General features: G+C 34.6%; 3 protein-coding genes across 3 annotated transcripts; 1 reads left to right on the top strand and 2 right to left on the bottom strand.

Moving 5' to 3' along the window:
* Positions 1 to 48: 48 nt before the first annotated feature.
* On the bottom strand, positions 49 to 1,925 carry LOC148180498 (venom serine protease 34-like). The gene is made up of 7 exons (XM_088045282.1): positions 1,863 to 1,925; positions 1,580 to 1,806; positions 1,262 to 1,388; positions 1,118 to 1,212; positions 869 to 1,067; positions 621 to 821; positions 49 to 414 (listed from the first exon to the last, which is right to left on the bottom strand). The coding sequence occupies exons 1-7, from the start codon at positions 1,864 to 1,866 to the stop codon at positions 80 to 82; spliced, it is 1,188 nt and encodes a 395-aa protein (XP_087901408.1). The 5' UTR covers positions 1,867 to 1,925; the 3' UTR covers positions 49 to 79.
* Positions 1,926 to 7,085: 5,160 nt separating this feature from the next.
* On the bottom strand, positions 7,086 to 10,383 carry LOC148180497 (venom serine protease 34-like). The gene is made up of 6 exons (XM_088043446.1): positions 10,170 to 10,383; positions 9,992 to 10,118; positions 9,817 to 9,941; positions 7,888 to 8,086; positions 7,639 to 7,839; positions 7,086 to 7,420 (listed from the first exon to the last, which is right to left on the bottom strand). Exons 1-6 carry the CDS (start codon positions 10,356 to 10,358, stop codon positions 7,086 to 7,088), a joined length of 1,176 nt encoding a protein of 391 aa, XP_087899572.1. The 5' UTR covers positions 10,359 to 10,383.
* A 423-nt stretch (positions 10,384 to 10,806) lies between these two features.
* On the top strand, positions 10,807 to 13,213 carry Cep89 (Centrosomal protein 89kDa). The gene is made up of 6 exons (XM_088038829.1): positions 10,807 to 10,899; positions 10,948 to 11,978; positions 12,025 to 12,205; positions 12,253 to 12,399; positions 12,533 to 12,764; positions 12,812 to 13,213. The coding sequence occupies exons 2-6, from the start codon at positions 11,006 to 11,008 to the stop codon at positions 13,022 to 13,024; spliced, it is 1,746 nt and encodes a 581-aa protein (XP_087894955.1). The 5' UTR covers positions 10,807 to 10,899; positions 10,948 to 11,005; the 3' UTR covers positions 13,025 to 13,213.
* Positions 13,214 to 14,708: the final 1,495 nt, after the last annotated feature.

Genomic DNA, 14,708 nt, shown 5'->3' with positions numbered 1-14,708 from the left:
AAGACTACTTTATTCGTGCATTTTGGATAAAAGAACATTTAACCACTTAATTACTTTATTTTCAACACAAAATCTCTTTTTATTTAATACAATAAACAGCATCTCTAGTCTCTGAAACAATCCACGTCAAATAAGAAGTCACTCTTATATTGACCCCCGGCTTCGTCGTAGCGCAACCAACTCCATAAGAAATGACTCCAACCAACTGCAATTTCTTCGTCTTCGCATCCTGCCAAAGAAGAGGTCCTCCAGCGTCTTCCGAACAACTGTCTTTGCCTGTAGCGTAGGTGCAAATTTGTTGGTTTGTGATTGAATTAGGAATCTCCGAGTCGCAGAAACTGTTGGAAACAACGGGAAGATCCACTGCTTGGAGGCGGTAGGCTTTGTGTCCGGAGAACTCCGTCAAGCCCCAGCCTAAATCAGTGATTTTCATCGTGTAGTTTGTACCTGTTACTGGGTAAACCTGACTTTTGGGGTACGAAAGACGATCGGCGGTATGACATGTTTACACACAGCGAATTTAATGTCAAAATTGACAACTAATTCAAAAAAGTATCAACAGTACTCCAAAGTCTGATTTACCTAGCACCATTTGTCTTAACCAGTAGTTCAAAAAGTACCTAAAGCTGTGACAGTTTGGGCGTTGAAATTAGACGAATTGTACTTAAAAGGCAAGCAAATTGGCCCCACCAACAGGCTGAAAACTATCGGATTGGCCGTTTTGACAATTCCAATGTCGTTTTCTTGGTTGGCATGATCGTACTGGGAATGGAGTACCAACTTTGAAACTTTGTATAAAGCGGTGGCGTTCGTGTCCTTACCTAAAATTTGACTGTAAAGTTTGGAAAAAATTAAAGTCAGTTGGTACCGGTGGATATGTCATGCTCTCCGACTAAAAGTCCCAAGTCTGAGGCTGCTCTATTAATAAGACAATGAGCGGCTGTTAGCGAATACCTTTCTGATATGATGGAGGCTCCGCAAAAGGTATCAGATCTCTGCCGGTCTACTATGGCTGCCATTGCTGGAAACTCGTTTACACCGGTTTCGTGGCCGCCAACTATTCTTGACTAGAATTAAAAACAATAACATATCATAACTTTAAAATTGATATTTTTACTTGGTGTCTCCATCCACAGTCGCAACTGGAAGCTATCACAGTTGTCAAAGTACACAAAATTCGTCCTCCTGAAGTCTTGGAACTGGAAAATAAGCCTTCAAGCAAAACGTTGCAAATCATTTAACTTCTATCTCAACAATTTACCAACTGCCAAAGCGTTTTTTTTGGAAACGAATCTCTTTTTACTTCGGCCACAATAATTTAGACCATCTTTTAAGTTTTTCTCACCGGTCAACGAAACGGAGAGGTGATCATCTTGACAGTCTTTGCTCTAAAATTTGGGGTATGAACCTACAGTCGCGGCCTTATTATTTTGAACGTTTAGTGTAGCCTATCAAATTTGTCAAAAGTCACTATACTTGTAAAGAGTACTCTATACTTTTTAACAGTCTTATGGCTTCGATGTTAAAAATAATTAGACCTCAACTGTATAATCCGCTGTAATCAAGTTAAAACACGTACGAATGGTATATCTATGTCACCACAAGTCAGGAGAATATCAGATCCAACGGGACTGGTCATAACCCACAGGCAAGAAGTCGATTTTTGATAATTTTTGGGATATTCCGCGTTGTAAATGTAGTACACTTCACCAATCTCCAGTTCTTGGAAAAAACTGCAATTTGGATTTATCGTTAGTGAAAAAGATATTTGGAAGGTGAAGATGCTGATGATGGCTATTTGGAGATCTGAAGAGAACAAAAAATAAAACTAACTCTACCTACAAAGCTCTAACTTTACCTACACATTTTGTCGACCACAAACGCTCTTTACAATAAAAGAAAAATTGCAACGTATTACTATTATTATTGCTATCAAAAGTGCAGTAATATACTTATCTTTTGTTTACAGTCACTTTTTACACTCATGGTCAAATTCTTTTGGACTTCAGAGGCATAAAGCACTCTTTATGAATTTTAATACAGGGTGATTTTTTTAAAACGGCAGGCGTTGTAGAATTTTTATTTATGAACCGATTTCAAAAATTTAAAAAGCAAATTAAATGGTTTATAATTTACTATAAACTGATGATTTTAAAAATTTTCTAAATCTCTTAGTATCTTTTGGTCGATACTCAACTTTCTTATTTTAAATTGGAACCCATTTTTTTTTTTCATAATTTGGAAGATATTAATTTTCTTGATTCAGAAATGTGCAATATGTTCTACTTCTACCAAAAATATTTTTAAAAAAATTAACAAAATTGAAAAAAAATAAGCAATAAAAGTTAATAAAATCTATTGCATGGTGTCAAATAAAAGAATGCCGTTATTGTAATGTCAAAAAGCAGCAAATAACAGAAAGGATCGGCATTTTTTTTTTAAATTATTAATAACAAAAGACAATAATAATTACAAATCAGAAAAAACAACTACCGAATTTAATTAAAATACTGTCGAAACGCCATCCCGTTTTTTTCATTGCACAATTGACACCATGCACCTAGATTTTATTAACTTTCATTGCCTAAATTTTTTCATTTTTGATTTTTTTTTTAAATATTTTTTGTAAAAGTAGAACATATTACACATTTCTGAATCAAGAAAATTAATATCTTCTAAATTATGAAAAAAAAAATATGGGTGTCAATTTAAAATAAGAAAGTTGAGTATCGCCTTAAAGATACTAAGACATTTAGAAAAATTTTAAAATCACCAGTTTATAGTAAATTAAAAACCATTTAATTTGTTTTTTAAATTTTTGAAATCGGTTCAGAAATAAAAATTCTACAACGCCTGCCGTTTTAAAAAAAATCACCCTGTATAACTGTCACTTTTGCCAAAATTTATTGAAATTTGCTCGTCAAATTGACAGTAATGCATAAACTACACCAATTTTTTTAAAAACTAACTTTTTTGTTTTGCTAGATGTAATTATTCTGTGATTCTGCCGAAGACTGTGCTTTTGTCGTTATAGTAGATTTATTTAGTCTGATTAATTAAAAGCAAGGTTAGCCGCAGGCCAAGCTTCTGAAACTGAAGCTGAAGCTTTTCTATTTTGGTGCTTTATAGACTCATTTCGACACTTTTTTTTCATTTGATTTTTATTGGGTGTTCTATTGAATTATTTGATGCTGTGAAGTCTTTCTTTTTTTTTATATATTAATGGTGCTTAGATTCAATATTTTATTAATTATTATTTTTATTATTTTATTATTTTAATTTGAATGCTTTGCTTTTATTATTGTAAATTTTAGAAATCTAAAAAAATTGTAAACTCTTGTTACTTTCTAAGCTACAGTAACGAAATTTGACATGATTACTACATGTAACATGCTCAATAATCGTGCCGATTTACAAACTTCTAGAGCGAAAGAGACTCTTTTTAGAAATTTTTATTTAAAGCTTTACCCTTTACTTATAACAAAATAAAGAATGTGATTGAAATTTTTTTTGCACAATATATTTGAATTTTGGCACAGTTGATTAACCATCAATGGATAGTATTCTTACCAAATTTTACGTTTATAGCATCAAAATTACCAAAATTGCAACTTTTGACACAATTTTTTCGAAATTTTTGGTTCGTCCTGAAAATAAAATTTTTTAGAATGTGTCTTTTGCACAATAAATTTGCATTTTAGCACAGTTACTTAACTACCAATAGGTAATATCCTCACCAAATTTCACGTTAATAGCGTCAAAATTACAAAAATTACAGTTTTTGACAATTTTTTTTAAAAATTTTTAGTTCGAAAATAAAAATTTCTAGAATGTGTTTTTTTTTTGCAGAACAAATTTAAATTTTAGTGAAGTTGAGTAACCATCAATCGGTTGTGTTTTCATCGAATTTCACGTTTATAGCGTTAAAAATACCAAAATTACAGCTTTTGTCACAATTTTTCCAAAATGTTTAGTTCGTCCTGAAAATACAAATTTGCAGGATCTGCTTTTTTTGCACAATAATTTTGAATTGTGGCACACTTGATAAATCGCCAATGGATAATATTCTTACCAAATTTTATGTTTATAGCATCAAAATTACAAAAATTACAACTGTTAACAATATTTTTTCAAAATTTTTGGTTCTTCCTGAAAATAAAAATTGATTTTGATCGTTTTTTTAAAATTTAAAACTCCACTCTTTCCTCATAACAAAATGAAAAATGTGATTGAAATTGGATTAAAACCAAAAAATGAATTCGGCGATTGGTGCAATTTTTAGTTCGTTCTGAAAATAAAAGTTTCTAGAATTTGTTTTTTTTGCTCAATAATTTTGAATTTTGGCACAGTTGATAAACAATCAGTGGGTAGTATTTTTTAAAAATTTCGTATTTGTAGCATCAAAATTACTATAATTACAAAATTAAATTATATTTGATACAATTTGTGCCAAATTTTTAGTTTGTCCTGAAAATTCAAATTTCTAGAATTTGTTTTTTTTTCGCACTATAATTTTGAATTTTGGCATGCTTGACAAACAACCAATGGGTAGTATTTTTACCGAATTTGGTGTTTATAGAGTCAAAATTGCAGTTTTTGTTCAAAATTTTTAGTGCGTCTTGAAAATAAAAATTGTATGAATATGTCTTTTTTGCATAATATATTTGAATTTTGGCACAGTTGATAAACCATCAATGGATAGTATTCTCACCGAATTTCACGTTCATATTATCAAAATTACCAAAATTACAGCTTTTAACACAATTTTTTTGAAATTTTTAGTTCGTCCTGAAAATAAAAATTTCATGAATCTGTCTTTTTTCCACAATATATTTGAATTTTAGCACTGTTAATTAACTACCAATAGGTAATATTTTCACCAAATTTCACGTTAATAGCGTCAAAATGACTAAAATTACTGTTTCTGACAAATTTTTTTCAAAATTTTTAGTTTATCCTGAAAATAAAAATTTCTAGAATCAGTTTTTTTTGCAGAATAATTTTGAATTTTCGTGAAGTTGATTAACCATCAATCGGTAGTATTCTCACCACATTTAACGTTTAATGCGTTAAAAATACTAAAATTACAGCTTTTCACACAATTTTTCCGAAATTTTTAGTTCGTCCTGAAAATACAAATTTCCAGAATCTGCTTTTTTTCGCACAATAATTTTGAATTTCGGCACACTTGATAAATCACCAATGGATAATATTCTTATCAAATTTTATGTTTATAGCATCAAAATTACAAAAATTTCAACTTTTAATAATATTTTTTCGAAATTTTTGGCTCATCCTGAAAATAAAAATTTATTTTTATCGTTTTTTTGCGATCTATTATTATCTGATGTTGGGATTCTTTCTTATTTTTGTATTCATTAATGGTGCTTAGATTCAATATACATTAAATGTTTTTTGTTTGTGACTTTTGAATACTTTGCTTTTATTATTGTAAATTTTAGAAATCTAAAAAAATTGTAAATTCTGTTACTTTTAAAGCCATAGTAACGAAATTTGTCATGATTACTACTTTTAAAATGCTTATTAATTGTGCCGAATTACAAACTTCTAGAGCGAAAGAGACACATTTTAAAAATTTATGTTTAAAGCTCCACCTTTTCCTCATAACAAAATGAAGAATGTGATTGAATCAGATTAAAACCAAAAAAAAAATTCGTGCGATTGGCTGGCATTCTTTTTATCAAAGACGTTTTTATAACAAAAAACGCACCCTAGCAACCAATTCGAACGTAACTTATCATTCATTGGCTGGATGTCCAAAACTGTTGTTGATTGGATCGATTTCTTAGCTAATTAAATCATAAATCAAGTGTCATTCAATAAAAATTTCTAAAAGTTTAGTCTTTCGCCTTGTGATTTTGCAATTTGGTAGAGTTAAAAAACAGTAACTTTCCCAAATTTCGTAGCTGTAGCTCTAAAATTACCAAATTTAGAAATTTTACAGGAGGATGTCGAAAATTTTTGTTTGGACTTTAAAATAAACATTTAAAATTTGAGTTTTTTGCACTACTACTACGATTTTGACGTTTGACAAGTGACACTGATGGCAAAAATCTAAAATGATAGAAATAGTTCAATCGCAGTACAGTGCGAGCGGCACAAAATAAGTTACACCGAAATGAAAATCATTTTGAAACACCTCTTGTATGTAAATAACTGTCACTTTGGCAAAATTGATTGAAATTTGCACATCAAATTGATAGCGAAGCGCAGACTACACTCAAAATGTCAATAAAGTTTGTTCAAAATATTTTGACCGCGACTGTAATAATAACAAAAGCGACAACTTCAAACCCAACATTTTTATACAAGTGTGTATAAATGTTTCGAGCATCAAGGGTGGCTATGAAATGTCAAAGAAATTTGCCGCTTATTACAAATATGGGTTTCGATTTGTCAACTGAAATTTGCAGTTAACCTCAAACATGAAGCAAAGTAAATTTTGAGAAATAAACTGTTCCAGTTGTGGTTTAAAACCTGAAAATCGAAAACTTGGACAGAAAACTGTAGCTAAAACGACATTGAAGTAAGTAACATTATAAATAATTTTTAAGATAGTTATATTCACTATGAAAACAAAGCGGCAAAATAGTGTACGACAGGAATTCCAAAGCCGCGCTTGATGCTAGAAACATTTATAAACACCTTGTACATAAGTAGCGAATGTGGTCTAGTTTCTGCGATCAGAAAATAATAGATATTTATTCTATATAAGAGTGTAAGGAAGCAAGTTATTCACGACAAAAAACCAGTTATTATATATAATAATAAGATTTTTGGAGCGAATAATTTGCCCTTACACTCGAATGTAATACTAGATTTTATGCAAAACCTCTGTTGGTTGCACTTAAGGCATTAAAAGAATTGACAGAAGTGACAGCAATGACAAATTTTAGTATTTAGAAAGTCATGAAAATGTAGCATAATTTTCCTTATGACTTCTAGAGAATAATAGAGTACTTTATCTGTCTTAAATAAGTGAATAAAGAGTACTTTATTCGTGCATTTTGGATAAAAGAACATCTAACCACTTAATTAATTTATTTTCAACACAAAATCTCTTTTTATTTAATACAATAAACAGCATCTCTTGTCTCTGAAACAATCCACGTCAAATAAGAAGTCACTCTTGTATTGACCGCCGGCTTCGTCGTAGCGCAACCAACTCCATAAGAAATGACTCCAACTAACTGCAATTTCCTCGTCTTCGCATCCTGCCAAAGAAGAGGTCCTCCGGAGTCGCTCAAACAACTGTCTTTGCCTGTGGCGTAGGTGCAAATTTGTTGCTCTGTGATTGGATCGGGAATCGCCGAGCTGCAGAAACTGTTGGAAACAACAGAGAGATCCACTCCTTGGAGGACGTCGGATTTGCTTCCAGAGAAGTCCGTGAAGCCCCAGCCTAAATTACGGGTTTTTATCGTGTAATTTGTACCTATCGCTGCGTAAATCGGGCTTTTGGGGGTTTCTAAAACGATCAATGCCACGACATGTTGGTACACAGCAAATTTAATGTCAAAATTGACATCTGACAGTTTTAGTCAAAAATAGTATCAACTGTCTGTTCCAAAGTCCGAGTTACACAGCTCCATTTGTTTTGGTCAGTAGTTCAAAAAGTACCTAAAGCTGTGACGGTCTGGGCGTTGAAATTAGACCAAGTGTACTTAAAGGGCAAGCAAATTGGCCCCACCAAGAGACTAAAAACGATCGGCTTTGCAGTTTTGACGATCCCAATGTCGTTATGTTGGGTGGCCTGGTCGTACTGGGAATGGAGTACCAACTTTGAAACTTTGTATAAAGCGGCGGCGTCGGTGTCGTCACCTAAAATTTTGACTGTAAAGTTTGGAAAAAAATTAAGACAGTTGGTACCAGTGGATAAGTTGTGGTCTCCCACTAAAAGTCCCAAGTCTGGGGCTGCTCTGTTGATAAGACAATGGGCGGCCGTTAGAGAATACCTTTCAGAGATGATGGAGGCTCCGCAGAAGGCGTCGAAGGTCTGCGTGTCTATTATGGCGGCCATTGATGGAAATTCGTTTACGCCGGTGTCGTGGCCGCCTACTATTCTAGACTGGAATTTAAAATGTTATAGAAACAAAAAATGAAACTTTCAAAAAGATAGGAGTATTTGGTTGGTTTTTTGGCACTATAATTTTGAATTTATCAACTATTTGAAGAATACTCTCTAAATTACATGTTTATAGCGCTAAATTTACCAAAATTGCACCATTTGACTAAATTTTTTTCGAAATTTTTGGTTTATGCTGAAAACAAAAATTTCTAAAATCTGTTTTTTGCACAATGGTATTGAATTTTAGCACAGTTGATTAGCAACTGATGTCAACATCTTCGCCAAATTTTATGTTTATGACGTCAAAATTACCAAAATTACACATCCTGAATAAAATTTTTAGTTTGTTTATTTTTCCTACAATAATTTTGAATTTTGGCACCATTGATAGATTTTTTAGATCGTTCCTGATAATATAAATTTCTAGAATCTTTCTTTTTCGCATAAAAATTTTGAATTTTGGGACAGTTGATTAACCTCTAGAAGGATCCTCATCAAATTTAATGTTTATGGCTTCAAAATTACAAAAATTTCAGGTTTTGACAATTTTTTTTTTAATTTTTTGTTCGCTCTGAAAATATAAATTTCTAGAATCTGTCTTTTTCACACAATAATTTTGAATTTTTGTATAGTTGATAAAAAACCAAAGAGTAGAATCTTTACCAAATTTTACGTTTATAGCGTCCAAATTACCAAAATTACAATTGTTGACCAAAGTTTTTCCCAAATTTTTGTTTTTTCCTGAAAATAAAAATTTCTAAAATCTGTTTTTTATCTCAATAATTTTGAATTTTAGCACAGTTGATAAACAATCAATGAGTAGTATCTTCACCAAATTTCATGTTTATAGAGTCAAAATTATCAAAATTACAGTTTTTGTTAAATTTTTTTCATAATTTTTAGTTCGTTTTGAAAATAAAAATTTCTTGAATCTGTCATTTTTGCACAATAATTTTGAATTTTAGCACACTTGATGAACAACCAATAGATAGTATTTTCACAAAATTTCATGTTAATAGCGTCAAAATTACCAAAATTACAGCTTTTGACATAATTTTTCTGAAATTTTTAGTTCGCCCAAAAAATAAAATTTCCTAGAATTTGTCTTTTTTGCACAATATATTTGAATTTTGGAACACTTGATAAACAACCAATAGTAGTATTTTTACCAAATTTCATGTTTATAAAGTCAGAATTACCAAAAATGACAGTTTTTGACAAAATGTTTTCAAAATTTTTCTGGAATTTCTAAAAATAAAATTTTTCTGGAATTTATTTTTTGTCTTCACAATATATTTAAATTTTGGCACATTAGATAAACAACCAATGCGTAGTATCTTCGCCCAATTTCACGTTGATAGTGTCAAAATTTGCAAAATTACAGCTTTTGTCCTAATTTTTTCGAAATTTTTGTTATTTCTTCAAATATTTTTTTATAATCTGTATTTTTTGCACAATAGTTTTGAATTGTGGCACAGTTGATTAACCACTAATTTGTAGTATTCTCACCAAATTTCATTTTCTTAACGTCAAAATTATCGCTTTTGACTAAAAATTTTTGAAATTTTCGGTTTGCTTCAAAAATAAACTTCTAAAATCTGTTTCATTTAATTAATATTTTCTAATTTTTAACTAAAGGATTTAATTTTTTTGGAATTGTTCTTATCCAACCAAAAAAAAAACAAATAAATTCAAATAAAACTTTGAAAATTGCTATTTTTGATTTTTACCTCATGCCTCCATCCGCAGTTACAAGTAGAAGGCCTAGCGGTGGTCGTAGGAACTAAACCACTTTGCATAGCCGTCAAAGAACACAAAAACCTCCCTCCTGAACTCTTCGAACTAGAAAACAGTCCTACCAACAAAACATTACAAAATAAACAAAACTTTTACATCTCAAATTACCAACTGTCAACGCATTTTTTGTAGAAATCAAAGTCTTTCCAGTTCTCCCACAATAATTAGAGCCATCTTTTAAATTTTCATCCCCTGTCAACGAGATGGAGAGACGATCAGCTTGACAGTCCTTACTCTAAAATTTTTTTTTTTTAAACACTCAGTAGAGTCAAATTAAAATGCGTACGGGCGGTATTTCGATGTCGTCACAAGTAATAACAATCAGAGTTCCAACAGGACTGGTCGCAGCCCACCGACAGGAAGTCGACGCCTTGTAATAACTGGGATATTCCGGGTTGTAGATGTAGTACTCTTTGCCCATCTCCAGGTCTTGGGAGAAGTCGCAATGTGGGTTTATCGCGGCTGACATGGGCATCAAAAAATTGAAGAAATTGAGGATGGCCATTTGGATATCTAGAACGAACTAAAAACAAAATTTTAATGCTTCTACTCACACTTTATTTACACATTTTGCCGCCACTAATGTCATTACTAGTAATGCGTTCGTGATAACTGTTAAAAGTAAAACTATAACTTTTGTTCATTGCTGCTTTTATGTCCGGAGTAATTATTTTTGCCAATTTATTTAAACATAAAATATTATTGTTTAATAAAAATAGTTATTTATAGTTTTGAGGGTCATATTTATGACTTTTGGTGCATATTTTTTTAATATTAAGGATCCACCAATAGAAACGTGCCTCGTCAACACTCTGGTGCTTCCTCTAGTAATTTTTAACATCTCTGCTTTTTGTGTGAGTGCTCCCTCTATGTCGTTCTTAACGTGTTGTGACCCACGTAACCATGGCAACCATCCCAACGAATCGCATGTCAACAGTTTGTTTACAAATGTCGCTAAATTGTCGCTTTCGAACGCGTCGCTCATTTCACTAATTTCACGTCTTGTGGAGTCCACGGTAAGTTTTCACCACTTATTTTCTCAATTTTAGATTAATAAATTTTAGATGTCGGATAAAAAAATCAGTTTGTCTTCGCCCCGGGCCCCCCTTTAACTGTCTTAGGATGTCGCTGGAGACCCCTTCCAAGCCCCGTCGCCAAAAACTCGAAGTTCCAATTCACAGATCCGGAGATGAGGCGAAAAAGACCTACAGTGCCAACTTTCACTCGAAACGATACAAACAAAAAGAGAAGCCACGCGACGAGGATGCGCAGAAGGTCAGCCGGAAGTACCTGAGCAAGGAAAATGCGCGTCTGTTGAAAGAGAACGAAGAGGTCATCGTGAAGTTCAACGAGCTGGAGGAGTTGAGCGTCCGGAAGATCCTCAAACTCAAGGAGAAGGTGTCGTGGCTCCACAACCAGAACGAGGAGTTCGCGAAAGAGAACGACTACCTCAAAGAGAACTTGAAACTGCAATTAGAGATCAGTAGACACTGCCAAAACTGCGACAATCTCAAAGCGCGCGTGCAGGAGTTGGGCGACGAAAACAACGTCCTGGGGAAGGCGCGGAAGGACCTGGAGGACGACGTGAACATGCTCAAAACGGTGGTGTATCGTCTTAACGTGCAGATGGAGCGGTACCAGGAGAAGTTGAGGAAGTTGGAGGTTCCGGCGCCACAAAACCTGACTCCGCAGCACCAAAGCTTCGAGAACGTGGAAGGGAACGAACCCGCGGTGCTGAAGCTCCACCAGGATCACTCCCATACTCCCATTTCCTGGGGGAGGGTGAACAGTCACACCTTAGGACCGCTTCTGGATGCTTACCAAGACACCATCTACGAAAAAGACGAGATCATAGAAACATACGAACGGGAGATCTCCGATTTCACCGGGAAACTGAAGAGCATCCTCAAGGAGAACGAGGTTTTGCATCGGAGTCTCACTGAGGATGCCGATTCCAGCGTGAAATTAAAAGAAGAACTTACTAGTTTGAAGAAGGAGTTGAAGCAGCTGAAGGAGCAGAACGACGTTTTGATAAAGAAGTGTGCAATCAAACAGGACAAGCTGGAGGAGGTCTTGAAGTGTTACGAAATCAAATGTATGATTGCCTTGTTGGGGCTTCAGTTTGACTGTTTGGTTTCCAGTGGAGCAGATGAAGAGGGAGTACTCTGTAGTCCACGACGAGTACTGTAAGAGTCGGACTGAGGTTGCGGCGCTCAAAGAGAAGAACAAGGCGTTGATCGACTTCCAGGATGAGTTCAAGAACGAGCGCCAGAGCTACATTCCATTGTCCGTCCACACATCTAGTGTCAACGAGTGCAAGAAGTCCGACGCTAATTTCACTCTTTTCTGTCTAAAATTGGGGATTTTAGGTGGTACGAGGAGTTCAAGCAGCAGTTCGAGCAAGAAAAACGAAAACTGAAGGCGACCATTGAGGACATGGAGAAGCAGATTGCACAACTGACCAAAGAGAAACAAGAGAACGAAAATACGATCAAAACCTTGGAGAAGCAGATAAAGTACGAATGTTACCTTAATTTGATAAAAACGTAGCCTGAGGCAGCTGCCGAGGCACAAGTAGCACTTTTAGAAATACCACCCGAGGCAACTGCCTCGCTGCCCCACTCAGTTTTTACTTGGTCTGATTTCCAGAAAAAACGAATCAAGATACCTCGAATTGGAACACACGCTCAGCGAGGTGCAGTTCGCGAAGAGCGCGTGCCGGAAACAGTTGAATAAAGCGATGAATTTTGCCAAGGATCTCGTTGCGGAACAGGAAACGCTTCTTAAGGCGTTGAATCAGAGGCAACTAGAAAACAAAGCGGTGAAGAAAATGGGGTGCGATATCGCCTCAAGGATGGATAGTTTGAGGAACCAGTTGAAGGTGTAATCGTTGAGTAATGAGGTCCGTTAATGTATGGTTGGTTGCAGGATGTGCAAAGAGGTGCATGGGAAGAACTGAGTTCTGTGGAGAAGAGGATACATGATCAGCACTACACCATGGAGACCATGAAGCAGGAGCATTGTGAAGAAATCGAGAAGTTGCAGAAGATTATTAAGGAGCAGGAGAGTAATATGTTACTTAAGGAGGAATCGATGCTTCCAGTTTCGCAATATTCGCTTTTTAGGGAGAAACATAAATGATTTTTAAAGTTATTGTATTTATTAAACGTGTTTAAGTTTTCTTTTTAGTGAGAAATATAGTTATCCTCGAATTTGTAATGGACGGCTTCGTTATGAAAAAATGGGTTGGTACTCCTGGATATCCCTAGTTTTCCCTAAATACGAATCTATTGAATTTATAATAAAAACATAACTTCTAATTTAGGAAACTCGTTCATATACATGCGTATTTCTGGTTGCCTACGTCTTAAAACCCCCTTTTCTACAGTGGGATCAACTAAATATTAATCTAGTCGGCTGGCACCTTACGAACGTCTGTCTGAACTTGATATTGACAGCTGTTGGCGAGTGACAGATATCATACATACGATATCATACATACGTTGTAGAGGCACAGCCAACTAAATAAATAATCAATTAGTCGCATAGTATTCGTATTAGTATTTGTTTGATTGGATTAACGATAATAAAGTTTTAAATGTATGTTGGGTTGCCTACCATAGATCCCAAGTCAACCAGCACTCAATTTAAATCCGTGTGATTCATCAAACTTCACTTCGCAGTAGGCTTTGAGCAAAAGTCACGTCCTAGCTAACACCAACGCAGCAGTTTCGACGTATCAAAGCTAAAAATTTGAAAATTTTGACAGTTTTCGAGTAAGAAACCGACACACGGCCTGTCTCGATTGGAAACTTAATGGCTCACACCTTTCCACTTTGCGTGAACTTTTTGCCATTGTCCTTCTTATCTCTGACAACTCCGGGGGTGTGATTTCATTCCCTCATAATTTTGCCATAAAATTTTATGACACACAACCAAATCGAGCAGTGTTGCCACACGTAGCGTGTAATTCGAGTTTCGTCGGTATCTAGTGAGCACAAAAAAAAGAAATGTCAATCAAGTACACTATCTGTCATTTTTCAATTTTTTTTTCAGTGGTACCAAATTAACACCCAAAGTCATGTCCTGCTTAATTTATTTATTGACGCAAGTGGATAATTTTCTTAACGAGGATGCGTCAAACCAGCAATTTCTGGTTATTCTAGGAGTGTTCGTTGTCTCCAACGGCACGGGGTGATTGGAATGTGCCCCTGGGATTATCTGGCATTGTTTATGCTCGTGTGTGATATTGGCTATTTATGATTCACTTTTCTATTTTTAGGGTTGGTAGTGGCCGTACGCTTTGTTAAACAACTTAGAAGAGAATTTTTCTTTTAGTCAGTCTATATTTTTCACGTGTTGGCAGAACTGCTTTTTGACATTTTAGTGTACCTGTTTGGATTATCCGGTCCGGTGTAGTTCAATTTAATTGCTGTTAGTAGTTAGTATGGCGTCCTATTGGTAGTTCAAAATAGCAATATTCTCAATCTTAAGTAAATAAAAACTGTCAAATTAGACGAACGTAAAAGAAACGATCTTCTTTTGTTTGTCACCGCCGCCTGGCTTTAAACCTTATCGCGCCCGCACGTATTGATCAACCCGGTAGAGCTATGTTGTCGAATGCAGCCACCACTGCCACCAGCAACGTTGCAATTCCCCAACAGTATTTGCGGCATCGTGAGCAAATGTGCTTCCTCAACGCGGTCCAGAAACATTGACATTTGCCCACGCTGTCAAAAAACGCGAAAAAAAAACAAAAGACAACATGACATATCTGCCACCTTGATTGGACAAACCGCGCGTGCACGTGCCTCTCCAGAGCTGT

Source organism: Gnatocerus cornutus, chromosome 1 (assembly GCF_029298725.1).
Source record: "Gnatocerus cornutus isolate USDA-ARS CGAHR chromosome 1, icGnaCorn1.1, whole genome shotgun sequence".
Classification (NCBI taxonomy): domain Eukaryota; kingdom Metazoa; phylum Arthropoda; class Insecta; order Coleoptera; family Tenebrionidae; genus Gnatocerus; species Gnatocerus cornutus.
Note: the sequence above shows the minus strand (reverse complement) of the source record. Positions and strands in the feature narration are given on the sequence as shown.